The sequence below is a fragment of the Notolepis coatsorum genome, assembly GCF_963971535.1.
Source record: "Notolepis coatsorum genome assembly, chromosome: 1".
Taxonomy (NCBI): Eukaryota; Metazoa; Chordata; class Actinopteri; order Aulopiformes; family Paralepididae; genus Notolepis; species Notolepis coatsorum.
In genome coordinates this window covers 201112308-201134046 of record NC_140165.1, presented here as the reverse complement: position 1 = coordinate 201134046, position 21739 = coordinate 201112308, and the positions used below count along the sequence as shown (strand labels likewise).

The window sequence follows — 21739 nt, the reverse complement described above, 5'->3', positions numbered from 1 at the left end:
TCTATCTGTGTGTACATGTATATGTGTGTCTGTTACTCTATCTGTGTGTACATGTATATGTGTGTCTGTGTTCCTCTAGCTGTGTGTACATGTCCACGTGTGTCTGTTCCTCTATCTGTGTGTACATGTATATGTGTGTCTGTTCCTCTATCTGTGTGTACATGTATATGTGTGTCTGTTCCTCTATCTGTGTGTACATGTATATGTGTGTCTGTTCCTCTATCTGTGTGTACATGTATATGTGTGTCTGTTACTCTATCTGTGTGTACATGTATATGTGTGTCTGTGTTCCTCTAGCTGTGTGTACATGTCCACGTGTGTCTGTGTTCCTCTAGCTGTGTGTACATGTCCACGTGTGTCTGTTCCTCTATCTGTGTGTACATGTATATGTGTGTCTGTTCCTCTATCTGTGTGTACATGTCCACGTGTGTCTGGGCCTCTAGCTGTGTGTACATGCCTGTGTGTGTCTGTTCCTCTAGCTGTGTGTACATGCCTGTGTGTGTCTGTTCCTCTAGCTGTGTGTACATGTCTGTGTGTGTCTGTTCCTCTAGCTGTGTGTACATGTCCATGTGTGTCTGTTACTCTAGCTGTGTGTACATGTATGTGTGTGTCTGTTCCTCTAGCTGTGTGTACATGTCCATGTGTGTCTGTTCCTCTATCTGTGTGTACATGTCTGTGTGTGTCTGTTCCTCTAGCTGTGTGTACATGTCTATGTGTCTGTGTTCCTCTAGCTGTGTGTACATGTCCATGTGTGTCTGTTCCTCTGGCTGTGTGTACTGTACATGTCCATGTGTGTCTGTTCCTCTGGCTGTGTGTACTGTACATGTGTGTGTATGAGTGCACAAGCGCATGGTCAGTGATTCAGATTAGTTTGTGTTTTTATTTCAGTTGGTAGGGCATTCCAAAAATATATCCCTTTTACTGAAAAAGATGACTGACCAAAAGTGGTTTTGTGCTAAGGCGATTCTGTTGGTGTTTGTTTTTGTGACATAATGGACATAATAAAGTAAAGCTGGGGTCGAGATTGTTCACACATTTAAAGATCAATTTGATAAAAGAAAACGTGATAAAGCTGTCATAACTGAGCAACTTGTACTTTTTCAGAACTATACAGTGGTGCCATTTGATTTGATTTTGATCCATTATTTTCAGTGCTTGTCTGTATAGTGAAGTGATGGGCTTGACAGTTGACTGTGAAGCCTGACTAAATACAATTACTCAGTAGGATGAATGTGAAAATATCATGGCATGCATGAACAGTTGAGCTGCCTTAAGAGGCTTGTAATGTCTTATCATTCTAAAATAGTCCCAATGTATTTCACAGTCTTGCATAGCTAACCTCTTAACTGGCACAGACCCGGTGCCGGGACTTTTTGAGGACGATTTGCCCACCGGCGTGACACGCCACTTTGGTGACCTCTAGCGGCTCGGGTGTGCATTTTTAATACAATGTATTAAATGTGAATTAAAGCCCTATTTGTTGCCTGTCGATTGCCGTTCCAGGCGACAAAATCTGTTCAGCGGTTCTCGAGTTGCATGCTGATATGTGAGGTGTACGCCAGAAGACTTTAAAAAAAATTATAACCACCGCGACTCCCGAGGCTCTACAGTAGCTCCGTAAATTATTTTGGTGATCTCAAAAATCGCATGGGGATCTGCGAATCAGGGTTCTAGGTGAAAAGTTACAAGTGAAAACAGGAAGAGAAAAAAACACTGAATGCATTGGAGTCAATGAGAAAACTGAAACCGGCAGAGCTTTTTCTTTTCTCCCAGTTTACCAAAATCGCTCCTAATCACTAATTTCTGAACGGATCTTTATGAAATTTGGACATGTACTACATTACTTCAGGCTATGGACCCAGTGTGTTTTCCAGCTCATCATTTTGGAAATACTATATTTGGATATTGCAACGACTACAGAAAAACGTGAGTAACACGTTTTTCTACAACTCAGTTTGTATACAACTAAGTTCAGACCTATGTTACTCTATTGCATTAGCACTGAAGTGAATTTTCTTTCTTACTGTATCAGAAACTTCAGAATGTTATCTTTCAAAAGAGACCAGGCTCATGCATGTGCTATAAGTATAAAGTATAAAGATCAGCTTTGCAAAAAAAGTATGCAGTCCTCAAGTTCAAGTTTAAAAATTGCCACTTTTCTGGGCACCAGAAAGAGTTTAATGTGTTTATAAATTGGAGTTGGGAATCCAAAATTATACCTACAAATTTGAAATCACGGACTTCCTCTATCGATCGGTTCTAATTGTGAGCTTATCTTTTCATTTCCTCCTCAGGGAAAAACACATTGACACAGTATTTTAAAAATCCACGGTTAGATTAGTATTTTTGAGCCATTGGGATACTGTACACCCTCCCAGCAGATATCAGCAGATAAAGAACACATTGGGATACTGTACACCCTCCCAGCAGATATCAGCAGATAAAGAACACATTGGGATACACCCTCCCAGCATTAGAATCAGCAGATAAAGAAGACATTGGGATACACCCTCCCAGCAGATATCAGCAATAAAGAAGACATTGGGATTCACCCTCCCAGCATTAGAATCAGCAGACAATGAACACATGGATTTAGCTATTTAAAAAAAATTCTGTAAATGTTTTGAGCACATTTACATAGTCAATTGGTCAGCCTCACAATGCTATTGGATAGTAATGTGTTTATAGGTCCCACATTCTGGCCTCTGAAGTTGCTAATGTCAATTTGGGCTTCACAGGGTTAAGGGAAAATTAAGTTAAGCAAGAGTTTATAAGGTTATTGACACACAAAAATTCCAAATCTCAACGAATCATTGTATTACGTTTTAAAAGTAATACACACAGAACAGTTTGTTTTCCAGTTAAAAAGATCACTCTGTCACTGGTTGAGTACTTATGAGGGGACGTCTAAGTGAAGTGTACAGGCGCTGTTCAGTAATTCTTAATGGCTTTTAGCATCAACTGGAATCAGTCGTGACAGCTGTTTCCTCACTACAAACGTGGCACTTTATAGCAGAGCTCACTGTCGCTACAAACACGGCACTTTATACCAGAATTCAACCATTCAACTTCACCCACACAATTCCATTTCTGCATGTGTTATATTAGGAAATTATTCTACATGGCCATGTTTCCTCCAATGTATGTGTGTTTGTAGATCATGGATGAGAATCAGAATTAGTTTATTGTCACGTCCCTATACCTTTACTGTATAGAGGAGTGAAGGAGTTTGTTTCTTGGCTCATTGGCCTAGCAGCAGCATCGACACAAAGTAGTACAAAAGAAGCATTTTATTTACAATACAAGTATAGTGTGTGCACATCAGTAGTATGTGCAAATTAGTATTGTATGTGTAGCCAGGTGGGAAAATGTGACTGTAATTGGTAAATTGGTAAGCACCACCCGATGGCACTGTCTCAAGTTGGGTAACCCCTGTGCACAAGGGATGTTGGGAAGGGGGAAGCCATTTTGTTTTACCGCAACATGGACACGCAATGTTAAGGGCTGTCTCAGCCCCACCTTGTAAAAATAGAATTTAAAAGTAATGGATACCTACAGATTGTAAAATGTTTTGCATTATTGTGTCTGTATTTGTTGAATGTTGAAAGATATGCAAACAATGTAAACCACTCTGTTTCTGCTCCTGGAAAAATGCACAAATTAGTATATATTAAAATTCTACAATTTCATTGTATGTTACATACAAATCAGTAGTAGAGACAATGATAAAATTGCATTGATTTTCAGTCACAGGCGTGGCGGTACCCGTCTCATTTGTTCATTAGTCTAACTGTCTGGGTGAAAAAAAATTGTCCCGGAGTCTGCTGGTCTGGGCCTTAACTCAATCCCTGCCAACAATGAGTTTACTCATTATTGGGCGCCATGCGCTGAACGCCAACAACGAGTAAACTCGTTATTTGGTAGTTTTTTCTTTTATTTGATATTTTTATTCATTATTCATCCACTGACCTCTGTGTTGCCATAGGAAAGGAGTTTGCCAAAGTGCAAGGACTATCTGACATCAATTTCAGCTTGATCCAACAATGTTTTCATATCGATCCAGCTCATCAGCGTGTGTAGTGTTCAACACGAATGCCGTTACTGGCCATCAAAGCATAAAAAAACGACCCCCCCCCCCCCCCCCCCTTTCATGCATTCATGATGAAACATAATACCTATTATATACATTTGATTTGGAAATAGTAGCGTGTCCAGGCAAGAAACACCAACGCTTATAGTAGAATACACGTAGCACCCTATAACTCAGCTTTTCAGGAATTATCCCGGATCACTCCTAAACTATACTTATATTCACCACGGGATAACGCGCAAACGTATGCATGAAAAAATTATCTCTTTTTTGCATGTTCGACGCATCGGCGTATTTAGACCACTATCACTAGGGCACGTGCCCTAGTGATCATAATTTGTGCCCCAGTGATTACATAATAATTTTTATTTTATTTTTTACTTCGCTTTGAAATATTATAGTGAAATATTTTGCACTGTTTTTGATTTATCTTGTTGAAATCCTCCAACAGGCTCTTTTTTGTAGGTTGAATGGTTTGCACACCCCTATGACAGAGGCTGAGCATACATGGTACATCCCATACATGGTACAGCGCAGTTGAGCCAGGTAAACAGTAAACACACACACAGTGCTCGACGAGGCACCACGTTTCAAATGGACATCAGAAAGTGCTTCGCCAAAGCGTTGCAGAGTAAAAATGAGAGAGGTAAGAGTTATAAGGCTGTCAAGAAAGCCCGCATGAATTTGAAGAATCCCCCATCCCTTAAGTTTAACCACAACGTTACCGGAGGAATTAGCTGCTAGAATAGGCACCGACTATATCTTGTAAGCACGTTGTCGTATGGTCGTAACGTGCGTGCATACCAGATATAGGCTAGCCTAGCTAGGACCTTTATACAGTAATAGCCTATCTATCTGCCTATGCCAGTAATTTTTATATTCTGCAGTTGTCTTTTGGAACAGTCTGCCCAGTGACTTGAAAATCGTCAATGCTGTTAGATTCAACTAAGTCCAGCCTGAAGACTGAATGAATGAATGAATGAATGAATGAATGAATGAATGAATGAATGAATGAATGAATGAATGAATGAATGAATGAATGAATGAATGAATGAATGAATGAATGAAAACTGTATTTAACAGATTGCAGAATGGATACAATACAGTACGGCTCAATACACACAATTGTTAAGGGGATGCAGACCAGAGAAAGACGTTTGTCTTGTTTACATCAGGGTCCCCCATTTTCAATTCATAGTGACATTTATGACATAGGGACATACATGACATTATAGGTATTTTAGTACTGTTACATTTGTGACATATACGATATGCAAATACACAGTACTGTTACCCATAGATCCTGACAGAGTATATGATGGGCAAGGCTCAAAAGGGACTATAATTAACCTAGACACTCAGCAAAAAGGCACCCTTGCATGTTTATGAGTCTGTTATGTATAAATAGTAAATGGTATATGTGATGTGTTGTGATGTGATGTCATGTCTGTATGATGCATGTCTAAGCATGTCATTCCTATCTATATATCTTTTTAAATCTATTCTATTCTACAATTTTATTGCACTGCACTATTGCACTATTTTACTCTATTTTATCTTGCTCCTTTTATTGTCTATTTAAAACTGAATCAATCAATATTCCTATATATATATAACATTATTTTCATGTTGCTCCAGACAAAGTGCAAAGTGCAAGAGGTGTTCAATGCAAGTAAAGCACTTTAAACTTTAAGTATGACTAAATGCTTTCTTGACTATATATATAGTAACTGTTCCAAAATGCATAGATTTCTATGTATTTTAGGGGTTTGGTGGGCTAGCTCTTTTTAATATAAATGTCAGATTGTTTTATTTATTTCATAGATTTCTATGCATTTCAGGAGTTTGGGGGGCTGGCTCCCCAAAATTATTAAATAACATAACCCTAACCTAACCCTAAAACCGAAATAAAGTAAAAAAAAAAATAGTTACAAAATCCACCCATTTTCGCCCACAAACCGGCCAAAACCGGCCAAATTTTTTTCGCGGACAGATATTTTGGTGCCCTTCTGTGCCCTAGTGAGGTGCTGGGTCTAGATACGCCCCTGGTTCGACGAAAGAAAGTCACTGTCAAATGACCATAGTATTGTCTCCATAGCTATAATATACGTGGTGCAGTGGGCAAGGCGCTCACCACGAATACTGGAGACGCTGGGTTCGCCTGTTCGAGCCCAGCGCTCCACATTGCTTTCAGTTTAGCTGGTCGTCCGTACTAATACACATTGGCAGTATTAGGGGGTGGGAAACTGATGGGTGAGGATCGGGCGTTGTGGACAGCGGCTCCTACAGGTCGGTTGGTGCGCCTGCGCAGTAGAATCAGGAAGCGATGGGGGCGGTGCCCCTCCAAAGCGCAGACCCCTGACGCTGAAAGATCGCGCCGCGCAGGTGAAAAGATGCGACTGCTGTTACCTCGAGTATCGGAGGGGACTCGTGCTATGTATGACTTAGTCCACATTGCAGCCGGCTTGTGGGAGGCAAGAAACAGCGTTCAAGACGGGGGAGGGTTGAATTGGATGATACGAAATTGGGATGGGAGAAAAATTTGAAAATGGGAGAAAAAGTGGATAAAAAAATATATATAGAATATAGATATACCTCTCCAAACATAGTGAAGCACAGTGAAAATATGCTATGGAAACCTGGCACGTTAGCCACAAGGACCAGGCTAATGGCTGGCGCCCAATGTGTTAAGGCTGTGGTACTGTTTGCAGCAACAGCTGAAACAGTTTGTGGTTGGGATGGCTGGGGTCCTTATTAACCTGTGGACTTTGCTGACACACTGTCCGTTATATATATCCTCGTGGAGGGGAGCTCACAACCACAGATGTTCGCACGGCCCTCTGTAGTGCATTGCGGTTGAGGACAGAGCAGTTTCCTTACCAGGTGGTGTTGCATCCAGTCAGGGTGCTTTCGGTTGTGCCTCTGTAGACGATTTCTTCAGCCACCTGAGGTGAAAGAGGCGTTCTTCACCACCTGGCCCCCTGATGATGGTGAACACAGAGGAACTTGAAGCTGCTGCTGACTCTCTCTACTGCAGACCCATTGATGGGGTCCAGCCTTTAGTTTCTACCCCTCTCCTGTAGTCCATGACCAGCTCCGTGGTCTTGTCAAGGTTGACCCTGCACCATTCACCCTGCACTACTCTTCCTGTAGGATGTTTCGTTGTTGTTGGTGATTAGATCTATCAACGTTGTGTCACTATGTTGGAGCTGTGCGTGGCTACACAGTCGTGGGTGTACAGGGGGTAGAGGAGGGGGCTCAGGACACAGCCCTGGAGGGCTCCTGTGTTGATGGTCAGAGGGGCTGATGTGTTGGGTGGGTCCCATCCTCACCACCTGACAATGGTCTGAATCCACCTACTCAGGTTGGATTCGCTACAGATACATTTTCTTAACATGCTTCTCAAAGCCTTTGCTCACTATGGGAGTGAGGGCAACAGGGCACCAGTCATTCAGGCATGTTTACATTTTTTGGCACTGTCACAATGGTGACTTGAAGTAGGAGGTGACACGAGGTGTGCACTCGAAGAGGGAGAGGTTGAATTATGTCATTGAACACACCAGCCAGCTGCACCACACGTTCTGATCACTCGGCCTGGGATGCCACCTGGTCCGGCCGCCTTGTGTACGTTGTGTGTGCTTGAATTCCTTGCGCACATCAGCCTCGGCAATGACCAGAATGCCGCTCGTTCTGGCGGGGGGGGGGGGGGGGGGGGGTGATGTGATCGTCCTGCGGAGATTGTATCGGGTTTCCTTCTCTTTGTTTCCAGAGGCAGACGCAATAATATACTTTTGAAAAAATCCCATGACTCCCTCCTGTTCTTGTTGTCCTGCCCCAGAACATCTCCCAGTCTGCATGTTCAAACCAGTCTCGTAACATAGGGTCTGATTCGTCAGCACACCAGCAGATAACTTCCTTCACAGTGGGCAGAGTTTGTTTCAGCCGCTGTCTGTAAGTGGGTATTACCAGGATGGCGGAGTGATCTGACCTACTAAGCGATGGGTTGAGTACGGATTTGTATGCCTTCTGTTTGGCATTTAGCAATGGTCCAGTCCTGTGTGTTTACATCAATGTGGTGGAAATATTTCGGCAATACCTTGCACAGAGACACTTGGTTGAAATCTCCAACCACAATGCAAGCAGGCTCTGGGTGTGTGTTTTCTGCATTGCTGATCGCTGCATACAGTTGGTTGAGTCTGTATTCCAGCTGTGTGATTAGTAGACAGCTATGACAACAATACCTGTCAGCTCTCTCTGTAGCCAGAATGGCCTGCATAGAATGGACTGGAGATATATTCCAAGTCTGGGGAACAGAATGTTTTTAGTGTGTGAACGTTTCCAGGATCTCACCAGGCGTTGTTGATCGATCAAAGCAGCCTCATGCACCGTTGTTATTTCCAGGGTGCTCTTTATTACTGTCCAGTCAGTGCATGGCACAAACAGATATTCTGATGGTGTGGTCTGGGATTCATTATGTCAGGCAAGTCTCAGTATGGTACAGTAGATAGCAGGTATCTCTGTGTGTGTGTGTGTGTGTGTGTGTGTGTGTGTGTGTGTGTGTGTGTGTGTGTGTGTGTGTGTGTGTGTGTGTGTGTGTGTGTGTGTGTGTGTGTGTGTGTGTGTGTGTGTGTGTGTGTGTGTGTGTGTGTGTGTGTGTATGCATGCATGCATGCATTGCATGTATGTGTGTCTAGTTAAAGTATGTATGTTTTTCTTTGTTCATTCATACATGCTTGAACACTCGTGCACTTATACCAATGTGCTTGTACCTATTGTACCATGGTATGTGTGCTTACTTGTCCGTGAGTGTGCGGTGCATGGCGGTGTGAAGCCATGGTGTGAGAGAGAAAGGTGCATGTTTGTACATTTATGTGGCCTTCTGCCTCCATCAGCAGCCATCAGCACCTGGCTGGCATTTGGCAGTTGCACGCATTCAACCCTGTGTGTGAGTGTATGCGCTTGTTCGTTTCTTTTTATAGAGCTTTGTTGTTTTTGTGTATGTGTATGTATGTGTGTGTGTGTGTGTGTGTGTGTGTGTGTGTGTGTGTGTGTGTGTGTGTGTGTGTGTGTGTGTGTGTGTGTGTGTGTGTGTGTGTGTGTGTGTGTGTGTGTGTGTGTGTGTGTGTGTGTGTGTGTGTGTGTGTGTGTGTGTGTGTGTGTGTGTGTGTATGTTTGTTAATGTGCATGTAATGTTAATTATTGTGTGTCTATGTGTGTGTGTCTATGTGTGTGTGTGTGTGTCTATGTGTGTGTGTGTGTGTGTGTGTGTGTGTGTGTGTGTGTGTGCGTGTGTGTGTGTGTGTGTGTGTGTGTGTGTGTGTGTGTGTGTGTGTGTGCATGGCTGCCAGTTTCCTTGCTCTTCCTGAGTACCTACAGTGCCCACCATTATGCACGTCAAGTCAAGTCAAGTCAACTTTATTTATATACTGTAGCACTTTCAAACACAAACCAGTTTGTTCCAAAGTGCTTTACAGAAACAACACAAAAAAGAAAACACATAATAGACAAAACAATAAAACTAGAACAAGATAAAATCAGATTATACAGGTAAAAACGAACAAAAGGGATGACTTGGGGGCCTGTCAGACACAATTAAAATGTGTTTTCCTATGGATCCCAATGGATTCAGTCAATCTAATACCATGAGGAAGATTATTCCACATAACCGGAGCAGAGACAGCATAGACCTGTGGGTAGCCAAGAGCCCCTGGTCAGAGGACTGAGAGACCTAGTGGGGGGGATGTATGAGTGAAGAATATCGACGATATACAATGAGGCAAGGTTGTGTAAAGCAAACAATAGGATTGTTTATTTCTATTTATTTTTGGGCTTTCTGTATTTTTCACCCAGCGCAATTTAGTCGTTATGCCTTCCTGGTCGTTGCGCGCATTTGCCCCACTGTCGGCCTGGGGAGGGTGTAGAACTACCACATGCCTCCTTCAATACATGTGGAGTCGCCAGCCACTTCTTTTCACCTGACAGCGGGGAGTTTCACTGGGGGAACGTAACGCATGTGGAGGTTCACGCTATTTCCCCCAGATCCCTTCCCTGCTGAGCAGGCGCCCCGACCGACCTGTAGGAGTCGCAGTTTACGACCAGGCCACATACCCCACAGGCCTCCCGCCCGCTAACACTGCCAATTGTGTTTAGTAGGGACGACTGACCAATGCGGAGGTAGTACTGCTGACAGCTGGATTCGATCCCAGAGTCTCTGCGGTGGAGTGCTTAGTCCACTGCGCTACCCAGATGCCCCTAAACAATAGGATTTTAGAATGTATTCTTTAGCTAATAGGGAGCCAGTGAAGGGACGCGAGGACAGGCGTTATGTGGTCCCACTTTTCCCATCTAGTCAGGAGTTTACCCATGGCCTCTGTGGACCAGCTGGAGGCGGGGAAGAGAAGCTTGCCAGACACCAGCGTACAGAGAATTACAGTAATCAAGATGGAAAACATGGAAGAGTGATTGACTCTCTCAAGGTCGGAAGAAGAGTGAACCTGTGTGTGGGTGCTACCATTTATCTGTATACATGTGTGTGCGTCCTGCATGTATGTACATTTATCCACACTGCATGTGTGTCTGTATTCTGATTAATTTGCGTGTGTGTGGTGGGAACAGCTGCTGTGCAGGGCCTTTCGTGGGCGTGGGGTAATTAGTGCAGAAGATGATTGTGTTATATGGACGGCCGACCGACGCCGGGTTCAAAGTGGAGGGTGGCAGGTGAGCTTGTGGGGCTTGCAGCTGCATGTTAAACTACTCAGATGGAACCAAAGAGGTCCCGGAGAGAGAGAGAGAGAGAGAGATAGAGAGATAGAGAGAGTGAGAGAGAGAGAGAGAGAGAGAGAGAGAGAGAGAGAGAGGGTTGTTATGTTCCGACCTTGTTGTTCTGTGTTTTTAAAACAAAAGGTTTGTGTGTGTGTGTGTGTGTGTGTGTGTGTGTGTGTGTGTGTGTGTGTGTGTGTGTGTGTGTGTGTGTGTGTGTGTGTGTGTGTGTGTGTGTGTGTGTGTGTGTGTGTGTGTGTGTGTGTGTGTGTGTGTGTGTGTGTGTGTGTGTGTGTGTGTGGGTGTGTGTGCGTGTGGGGGGGGGAAGCTTGCCTTGCCACCACACTCCACACACACACTCCATGCTTCATGGTTCTTCTAGTGTAGTACGTACCATTGTGTTATTCTATTTATTTAACACAACCTCAGCCTGCATGTGTCTGTAATAATTCCACAAGGTTTATGATCACCATGGCCAACAATATACCTACTTCTTCTATATGGTAAAGATGGTAAAAGCATTCTTCAAGCCTAAACAGTAGAACTACAAAAGCTGCTTACTGCCACTATATGCCAACTAACGTTACGGCTATCTAGATAGTATACAAATCTATAGACAACACAGGACTCTAGATTACTCTATATCTCATGATATAGATCAGCAAAACATGTGTACCTGATTCGGCTGTGTTCCATTGCACATAGTGGCCATCCAGATGGTGTGAATACAGTAGCATAGATTTAGAAAAGAAGGGATAGGTATAAACACTAGATCTCGAAAAACAATGTGCACCTCTTCAGGCTGTGCGTATGGCAATCCCGATAAGATACAATTCTACACTATCACAGGCATCCCTGCATATTATATATATAACCTAATCCTAGAAACACTATACATAACCCTAACCGTAAAAACACAATATATAACCCTAACCATAAAACACTATAACCCTAACCATAGAAACACTATATATAACCCTACCCATAGAACCACTAACACCCATAGAACCAATATAACCCTACCCATAGAACCACTATATATAACCATACCCATAGAACCACTATACTGTATATAACCCTACCCATAGAACCACTATATATAACCCTACCCATAGAACCACTATATAACCCGATGGCAAATACCCGATGGGTCCGATGTGTCACATGGAAAAGTAATGTGGACTTTGTGGTGTTCAGGCTGAAACACCTTCATTCTGACCCAAAATTGCAGAGCTATTTCTGGTGTGTTTCAACATGAGGTTTCCTTCAATGAGCCAAGGTCCATGAGGTGAGAATACATTTAATCAGGAACCAAGCCAAAAAAGATAAAAGTTTAAGAACCCCCAGTACATTGTCACTATAATAAATGAGTAGATCTCTATACGGTGTGTACCTGTTCCGGCTGGTTGGCATTGGACAGCGGTATGACCATCCAGATGATGTTGAGGTTGTTGAGGGCAGCGCTGGTGGTGAAGGAGCAGGGCAGGATGGCCGCCTGGCCCCGGGCCACCTGGATACTGCTCTGAGACACCGTCACATCCAGGGCCCGCACACTCACTGCAGGGGAGAGAGAGAGATAGTATGCATGAATAATCAGTGTCTTGCAGTGATAAGAAAAACACATACATAATAATACGCAGTGATAAATAAACTCACAGAAAGATAGAGAGGCAGAGGGGGAGGGTAGTTCTGTGTGTGTGCATGCACTTTTGTTTTGTGTTTGTACAACACAACATGTGTGTGTGTGTGTGTGTGTGTGTGTGTGTGTGTGTGTGTGTGTGTGTGTGTGTGTGTGTGTGTGTGTGTGTGTGTGTGTGTGTGTGTGTGTGTGTGTGTGTGTGTGTGTGGAGAGTGGAGCAGACAACAATGTATTCAAAGCAATGTCAACTCCTAGTGGATTTGTCTTCCATATCCTTAACTAAGGCTTTGAACTCAGCAAGATTAGTCCCTGTCTCTCCAATCTTTCTGCATCTGTCTCCATGTCGAGTGTGGAAGCAATCGTGAAGACATTCTGGCTGTGTTCTATGTATTCACACAACAAACCGTGATGTAGGCCTTATTTTATCTACTGAGTGTAGGTCGATGGAACACTTTCATCCACAATGCCCTGCTTCACACTGAGTTACAAACAGCAATAATAGAATAACTTATAAAAAACAATAAGCTATCTCAAGTACATCTTAAAAAAAGAGAGATGTGCATGTGTAACATCTGAAGAGCTAAATAAAATAAATATCTGCCCTGAAAGCTGTACAATATCAAAGTATGATAACGTAATGTTTTTTTTTTTTTTTTAAACATTGATCTTAACTGATCACTGTGACTTTATTGCTTTTATCGTTATATATGCCTATGTTTGTGTACAGCACTTTGAGCTACATGACATGTATGAAAGGTGCTTTATAAATACTTACTTACTTACTAATTAAAAAAATAGAATCACTTCCTTATATTGGAGCTATAAATACTGCCCTGGTTGCTCCTCTGAAAAGTTGCAACCACACACACAATGCAAACAGTAAAGTACACATCTGGTAAAAGGTTATGTTTATTCTATCATTGTTGCATCCTTCTCCTCCTCCTCCTCCCCCTCCTCATCCTCCTCTGCCTTTTCATCTTAACAGCAAAACAAACAAGCTCCACTTTTGAACTGTTCTGAGCTGCTAAAATGTAGACACCTAAGTCCTTATTTTGTAAGATCACATGAAATATGTAGAGGCTGCTAAACGCTTATTAGAAACAGGGAATATGTCGTCTCTCACGCTTGCTCTCCTCCGTTGCTCCCGACATCACAGTGTACAGTACAGAGTCAATATTGACTAGCTCAAATGTACCTGACAAAAGGGGGAGCGACAGCGTCTAATTTTAGTGCCTTTTCACGCTTCTCGTCTCTGCCCTGTCCCAGTCTTCTCGTCTTACACAGAGAAGTGTAGCATCCCAAAGGAACCAGCCAGCTAAGCCGCTCCCCCCTCTCACATCTGTCAGCCGTAATACAGCCGGCCCAGACAAATATGTACATGCATCATCCTATTTCGGGAGCAGCTAAAGACATTACGGTCTAAATTGCGTTAGATCTCCCCGTGATGATGTATCCATGTCCAAACGCCTCAATGGGGGAGTCATGGTATCTGGCGGCGATGAGGAGGATGAGGCTCAGTGATTGGATTACAGGTAATTGATCATGTCCTGTGAATCGTCCTTGTTATAGCTATAATATAAGATGATGATCGTGACATGAGCCAATGAGTGTGAGCTGATTGTGTATCTCTGCTGAAAAACCTCCTAACTCCAATTTGAATTGAAGGGTTTAACAATACCTCTTTATGGGCTGAGTAGATTCCATAACCCATGAAAAACATTCTGTCATTTCAAACCATACATGAATCGTCTATCTATCTAGGAAGTAAAAATGATTATCTTGATGCTTGAAAAGTAGAGCTTTTTGAGATATGAGTTTTTAGCAGTGCTGTTAAGGGCAGGTGGGATACAGTGTGCATCATTAGTCCAATTGGATGATACAGCTCCAAAACATGACCTCTTCATATTACAAACAGAACCATTTCTGCGTCAATAACGTTTTGTCAGTTTCAGCTCCTGTTATAGCACAAGGGCCTTTTTCATCCAGAAAAAAAAAGATATTCTAGGCTTTCTTTGAAATCTATCCTTCAAATAGATAGCAGCCTCTCAGTATTCTTCAGTCAAGCCAAGTGTGACATTAGAATATAGCCGTAATATCCAGGCTGAAAGACGGCCTGTTGCTCTCTCTCTGTCTGGCCAAAGGCTTCTGGCCTTCCTACGCCTTCTTTCTTCTGCCAGCCTTCTGACCCCCTGCAGCTTCATTACTGATGGAGAGGAGATGCCCAGCACTCTCTTGTGTATCTCACGGCTCTGCGCAGAAAGGGAATATTATACTTTGCCCGTGAGCAGCGGTATCGCTACAGCGATACACTGGGAAAGTAATTAACAACAAAGTAATTAATGCACTTGGAAAGTAATTATTCTTCAAGTTGAGTAATTATCTTTGTTTTCTTTATATTACCATTGTTATTATTGTTTCACAAGGCAGACCAATTAAAAACATGTTTTTTGCCTTGTGTGAGTTAATGGCAGAGTGCATCTACAACCCTCCTCTGAGCCCCTCGCCACACTTTAACACAAGGAGGCAGCACAATATGTTGACTTAATGCCTTCCTCCAGCGTGACGCCAACTCCATTGTGTCTGTCATCTCTGCTTCCCACCAGCCTCCTCTGAATGTTCAAGCTGTGTACTTTACAGTGGTGCCGATGACCTCCCAATGCCCTTTAAGACTCCTATAATCTTAGTCAAATGCTGTAAAGGAATAAATAAATAAATAATAAATAGCACACTGTTAGGTCACCGCTTTAATCTCAGAGATACTCTTCCTCTATTCTCATCTTGTCGTACAAAATGTTCACTTCCTGCATAGAATCAATCTCTCCTCTCATCTGAGGATTAGAGTGAGAGAAGGAGGACGTTCATATACTACGAGACCCTGGGGTGATGGTGGGACTACGAGCGGCAGGAGAACAGAAAAGGTTTTCATATTAGGAAGGTAGGGATGAAGGTTTTCATGAGAAATATCGGGAGTAGTATATTAGGAAGGTAGGGATGAAGGAAGGAAGGAAGGAAGGAAGGAAGGAAGGAAGGAAGGAAGGAAGGAAGGAAGGAAGGAAGGAAGGAAGGAAGGAAGGAAGGAAGGAAGGAAGGAAGGAAGGAAGGAAGGAAGGAAGGAATGATGAAAATAAGGAAGGAAGGAAGGAAGGGAGGGAGGAAGGAAGGAATGGAGAATGGAAGGAAGGAAGGAAGGAAGGAAGGAAGGAAGGAAGGAAGGAAGGAAGGAAGGAAGGAAGGAAGGAAGGAAGGAAGGAAGGAAGGAAGGAAGGAAGGAAGGAAGGAAGGAAGGAAGGAAGGAAGGAATGAATGAAGGGAGGAAGGATAGAAGGGAGGATAGAGGAAAATAACAAAACATTTTGAAAAAATAAATAAAAGAAAGAAAGAAAGAAAGAAAGAAAGAAAGAAAGAAAGAAAGAAAGAAAGAAAGAAAGAAAGAAAGAAAGAAAGAAAGAAAGAAAGAAAGAAAGAAAGAAAGAAAGAAAGAACAACCTGGATAGCAATGGAAGGAGCATCATGTTATCGTCCTCTGCCTCCTCCAAGACATCAGTCTCACAAGCCCACAACAGCTGGAGGGCTCATTTCAAAACACTGGATTAGGGAACCAGTGTGCCCAAGGCCTGTAAGCCCCCATGACCAAGGAACACACGGTGCATTGTACACACACACACACACTGACAAAGACACACACACACACTGACAAAGACACACACACACACACACACACACACACACACACACACACACACACACACACACACACACACACACACACACACACACACACACACACACACACACACACACACACACACACACACACACACGCACAAAGTAAACATAAAGGAACACATACAGTATACACACACTCAGATGTTCAAACAGACCTCTGAGACGTGGTGGCAGGAGAGGCTCTTCAAGTACACAACACTACAGTACGGGTTGCTTAGCGTTGCCTCATTATTGCAGTGACATATGCCAAAGCTTCATGGCAGTTCTTCTGATCTCCAGGCATGGAGAACGTCTGGTAGACTTTTGTTCTTATGGAATACATTATTCAACCAGCTTCATGATAAAGCTTTGGTCTGTACAGGTTGACTGGTGGAGCAGAGTTCTCAGTTCAAGGGTAAGATGGTTGATATTTGAGGAACAAAGGCAAAGTGCTGTATATTCGAACACTGAAGTCAAAGCTGCAATCGTTTAATGTAGCAACTTTTCAACAATAATATCACAAATGAATGACAGCACTCTAGTATATTTTCCTCTTCTTCTGCACGTGCACAAGACCACAAAAAGTAAGGTCAAACAATTGAATGAGCATTAAACAATGAATTGCCATGTTACATTGACAGATTCCAAATAGCTGTAGGGTTGAGGTTGAAGAGTTGCCTAGGTCATGGAAGTCACTTTTAATCACTTTGGATAAAACCACCTGATTAGTAAGGCAATGCAGCTGGAATAACTTTTTTTCTTTTTGCATATCTGATGAGAACCAGATAGTCAATCTGAACGAAAAAAAATAGACAGAAACTGATCTGTGTAACGGTCCCAGACCAAGTCATGTCTGCGGCTGTGAGGACAAGATGAACAGTAGTCTCATGCCGCCCTTTAGCGGGCACCATCAGATGGTGCAGGCTATCATTATATCTGTGTTGTCAAGTATGATTAGTATGATTAATGTGATTTCATTATGCGTGTTGTTGTTGGCTTTCCCTTCCCTTGTGTGATGTTGTCCTCCTGACTGGTTGTGTTATTGTGATAATGCTTTTGTGTCTAGTTTGGTTGATTCTGTGTTTTGGACTGGCTTTGCCAGGTGATGCCAATTATAATTAGTCTTGTATTTAAGTGTGGGTCTGTCCTCACTTCCTTGTGGCGTCATACCTTCGTGTTCCTGTACCTGTCGTGTCACTGCTTTCGTCGTCCTTGCCCTTTTGTTTGTTTTGAGTCAAAGTAAGTGTTGTTAGTATTTAGTTTTGTGCACTTTGTTTTTTGTGTAACCAGTTCGTGTTTTCTTAGTGCCAGCTCGGCTGTGCCTTTCGTTTTTGTTTTGTACTTGTACATATCCTTGCTCTCGTGGTTCTTAAATAAATAGAACACTGTGAATGAGAAGAGCAACTACTGTCTCCGTTTCCTACTGTCATTCCGCATATTGGGTTGTCCTCTGTCTTTCCGCATATTGGGTTCTCCTCTCCTTCCCTCGCCTCCTAATCCTAACAGATCTGATCACTTGTAACTTGGATTCGAAAAACAAATTTGATTAGCCTGTTGTGTGAACAAAGCCTAAATTACATATTCTCATAATATTGAGCTTGCTTATATAATTGTTGCAAACAGTTGTGATACTTCTCTTGGTTTCCGATTCATTTCAATGAGTGGGAAAGTTACACAGTTATATCCAGGCTTTGTCATGTAAATCTCAGCCTTGTTTCTGAGTCCTTCGGAATGGATAATGGTCTAATAATGGAACACTTGGAGTTAATGAGAAGTTGAATCATAGCCAGTTAACAACTCTGATGCAAGACATACACACATACTGCCACCAAGCCTCTTCAACTCATTCAAAACGCAGCGGCCCGCCTGATCTCAAACCTACCGAAGTCGGCCCATGTCACCCCACTTCTTAGGGACCTGCACTGGCTCCCCATTGCTGCACGTATCCGCTTCAAGGCCCTTGACCTAGCATACCATGCGGCAAAGGGAACCGCTCCTGCCTACCTCCGGTCAATGGTCTCTAACTACACACCCTCAAGACCCCTACACTCTGCATCTTCTGGCCGCCTCAGACCTACTCCTATCCAAGCTCCCGGAGGGTCATCAAAGAGAAGCCGCCTATTCTCAGTCCTTGCCCCACAATGGTGGAATGAACTACCCACGCCAGTTAGGACAGCCGAATCCCGTCCAATCTTTCGCCGTCGACTAAAGACGCACTTCTTCAACCATTATCTGAAATAATAATAAAAAAAAATAAAAAAAATCTAACCCTAACTAACCTTACTGTCATGCACTTGTCCTAATAAACTAACCTACACTGTAACATAGGGTGACCAAACGTCCTCTTTTGCCCGGACATGTCCTCTTTTCACGCCCTGTCCGGGGCGTCCGGGGGGGGGGGTTATAAATTCATGGGAATGTCCGGGGTTTCATTGTTTTTCAGTTTCAGTTTCACTGCCCTTTGCGAGCATCTGAAGGCTCGGGACTGCATTTTTCGCCGAACATATAAATTACAGAATTAAAGCGATATTCGTTGCCGTTCGAATGCCATCTGAATCGCCAAAATCCGTGGCTCGGTTCTCGAGTTACATGCCGATGTCAGGCGTGCAACTTTTTACATGGCGCGCCAGATTATCACCTTGGACTCCCCGAGAAGCATGCAGCTGCAGAGCCGCAGAGCCAGCGGCGCTCTCAGGGCCGCGCTCTGACGGCCGCGCTGTGAGGGCCGCTCAGCAGCGCCACCCACCCAATGGCTGAATTGGAGTATTGCACTGTGCGGGCACAGCTGCGAGATCCGCGCGGGGCCAGACTTGAGGGAGTACATTTACTATACTTTTGCTCACACAATATCTTAAAGGATAACTCCAACATTTTGGGAAGTTAGCTTATTTAACATCTTCCCTGGAGTTAGACAAGAAGATACATACCTTTTTTGTCTCTGTGCATGCATTAGGCTTAGGGAACAAACGCTCCGTTAGCATAGCTTAGCTTCATCACTGGAAGTGGGTCAGGACAGTACCCTGACGTTCCCTACAGGTTTGTTGATATTCTCATTCCTTCAAAGGATCTGAACCGATTGAAGTTTATGGATACCATGACTTAAAATCCTCTTACCTTGACGATTAAAAGCCTCCCCAATTTAGAAAACAGTAATCCAATGGCTGGTATTGATATACTACTAACTACTGCACGCTAACGGAGCTAACCGGACACTCAAGCAGATAACGAGAGCAATGACTTCCTTTCTGGGGGGTTTCAAAATAAAAGAGCGACGTCTATAGCAGCGGAAAACGTTTATTTTGTACATTATCTAACGTTAACACGAACCTAAACTAACTTTAGGTTAGTTGTAACGTTAGTTTAGGTTCGTGTTAACGTTAGATAATGTACAAAATAAACGTTTTCCGCTGCTATAAACGTCGCACTTTTATTTTGAAAACCCCAGAAAGGAAGTCATTATATTTGCTTTACACATCCTGTTCTGCGTTAGCTCCGGTTAGCTCCGAGCGTCCAGTAGTTAGTAGTATATTATCAATACCAGCCATTGGATTACTGTTTTCTAAATTGGGGAGGCTTTTAATCGTCAAGGTAAGAGGATTTTAAGTCATGGTATCCATAAACTTCAATCGGTTCAGATCCTTTGAAGGAATGAGAATATCAACAAACCTGTAGGGAACGTCAGGGTACTGTCCTGCCTCACTTCCAGTGATGAAGCTAAGCTATGCTAACGGAGCGTCTGTTCCCTAAGCCTAATGCAATGCATGCACAGAGACAAAAAAAGGTATGTATCTTCTTGTCTAACTCCAGGGAAGATGTTAAATAAGCTAATTTCCCAAAATGTTGGAGTTATCCTTTAAATGAATGCGTTTATTGATTTCGAACATAAATTGAAAATAAATAATAATAAAAAACAAGTAATAAACAGATAAAAAAACAAACAAGCAGGAGTATAGAATGATGTGTAAACGTATGTATTCCTACCCCCTTGATTGATTGATTGATTGATTGATTGATTGATTGATTGAAAACTTTATTAACAGATTGCAGAATGGGTACAATACAGTACTTTCATCTTGTTTACATCAGGGTCCCCCATTTTCAATTCATCATAACATATGACATACAAGACATACAGATAGACAGTATTCAGTATACCTTCACACTCTATTATCTTATGCAACTCATATTCACTCCACAAACTGAAAGATACATACATTGTTGAATGAACAGCCTGTTTCTTGAAGTTAGACTCTCCTCTAAATTGTAACCCCCCTCTCTATAACAGAATTTTTGGATGTTACCCGGGAGTGAATTGTTTCGTGCTTTAAACATGATTTGTGCAGTCTTAAATTCAGCCAGGTCCCAGAGTTTCATGGCATGTGATTTAAAAAATAGTGTGTTTGTGTGTTCCACATATCCTACCTTATTGATAATCAAATCAAAATCAAATGTATTTGTAAGGCCCGACAACACACGTTAATGTCCCTTCAGGCCCATGTCCCTTCAGGCTATGGATTTGCGGTGTTTTCCAGCTTATACAAAAAATATATATATTATTTTGGAATATTGCAACTATACTACACAAAAACGTGAGTACACAAGTTCAACTCATGTTCAGCCCTATGTTACTCATTAGCACTAAAAGTTATTTTTCTTTATTGTGTACGAAACTTCAGAATGTTATCTTTCAAAAGAGACCAGGCTTATGCATGTGCTATAAGCATAAAGTATAAAGATAAGTTTTGCAAAAAAAGTATGCAGTCCTCAAGTTCAAGTAAAAAAAATTGCCACTTTTCTGGGCACATGTTATGTGGTTAAATTTGGGATATTGCAACCACTGCAGAAAAATGTGAGTACACAAGTTCACGTTCAACTCAAGTTCAGACCTCTATGCTACTCTATTTCATTAGCACTAAAAGTGATTTTCCTTTTTTGCATTAGTAACTTCAGAATGTTATCTTTCAAAAGAGACCAGGCTTATGCATGTGCTATAAGCATAATGTATAAAGATAAGCTTTGCAAAAAAAGTATGTAGTCCTCAAGTTCAAGTATAAAAAAAAAATTGCCGCTTTTCTGGGTGCATGTTTCCAAGCATATTAAAACAATAAAGGCATCTTTGAGTAAACTTTGAGTAGAGATTCAAGATTCAAGAGGTTTATTCATCACATACAGTACAGTACACAAGACATAGTGAAATGAAGGTGGCCATGCCCGCTTCGATTGTGCAAAGTATCATTAAGTATCTCGAGGCTGGGGCCAGCATGTCCTCTTTTTTGGAAATCAAAATATGGTCACCCTACTGTAACATGCAACACTGATGAATATTGTTACTCAGCTGATAGAGTTGTGCCCTTCCTGATGACCAGTCGTACAGAACTTGTAAGTCTCTTTGGATAAAAGCGTCAGCTAAATGACTAAATGTAAATACATACACGCACGCACGCACGCACGCACGCACGCGCACACACACACACACACACACACACACACACACACACACACACACACACACACACACACACACACACACACACACACACACACAC

General features: G+C 42.5%; 1 protein-coding gene across 1 annotated transcript in view; it reads right to left on the bottom strand.

The window, feature by feature from the left end:
• Positions 1-21739, bottom strand: part of LOC311223932 (immunoglobulin superfamily member 11-like) — a 284318-nt gene that overhangs the window by 74263 nt on the left and 188316 nt on the right. Inside the window, exon 3 of the mRNA XM_084308708.1 lies at positions 12243-12406. Within this exon, the coding sequence (XP_084164834.1) occupies positions 12243-12406 (164 nt within the window). The remainder of the gene's footprint in view (positions 1-12242; positions 12407-21739) is intronic.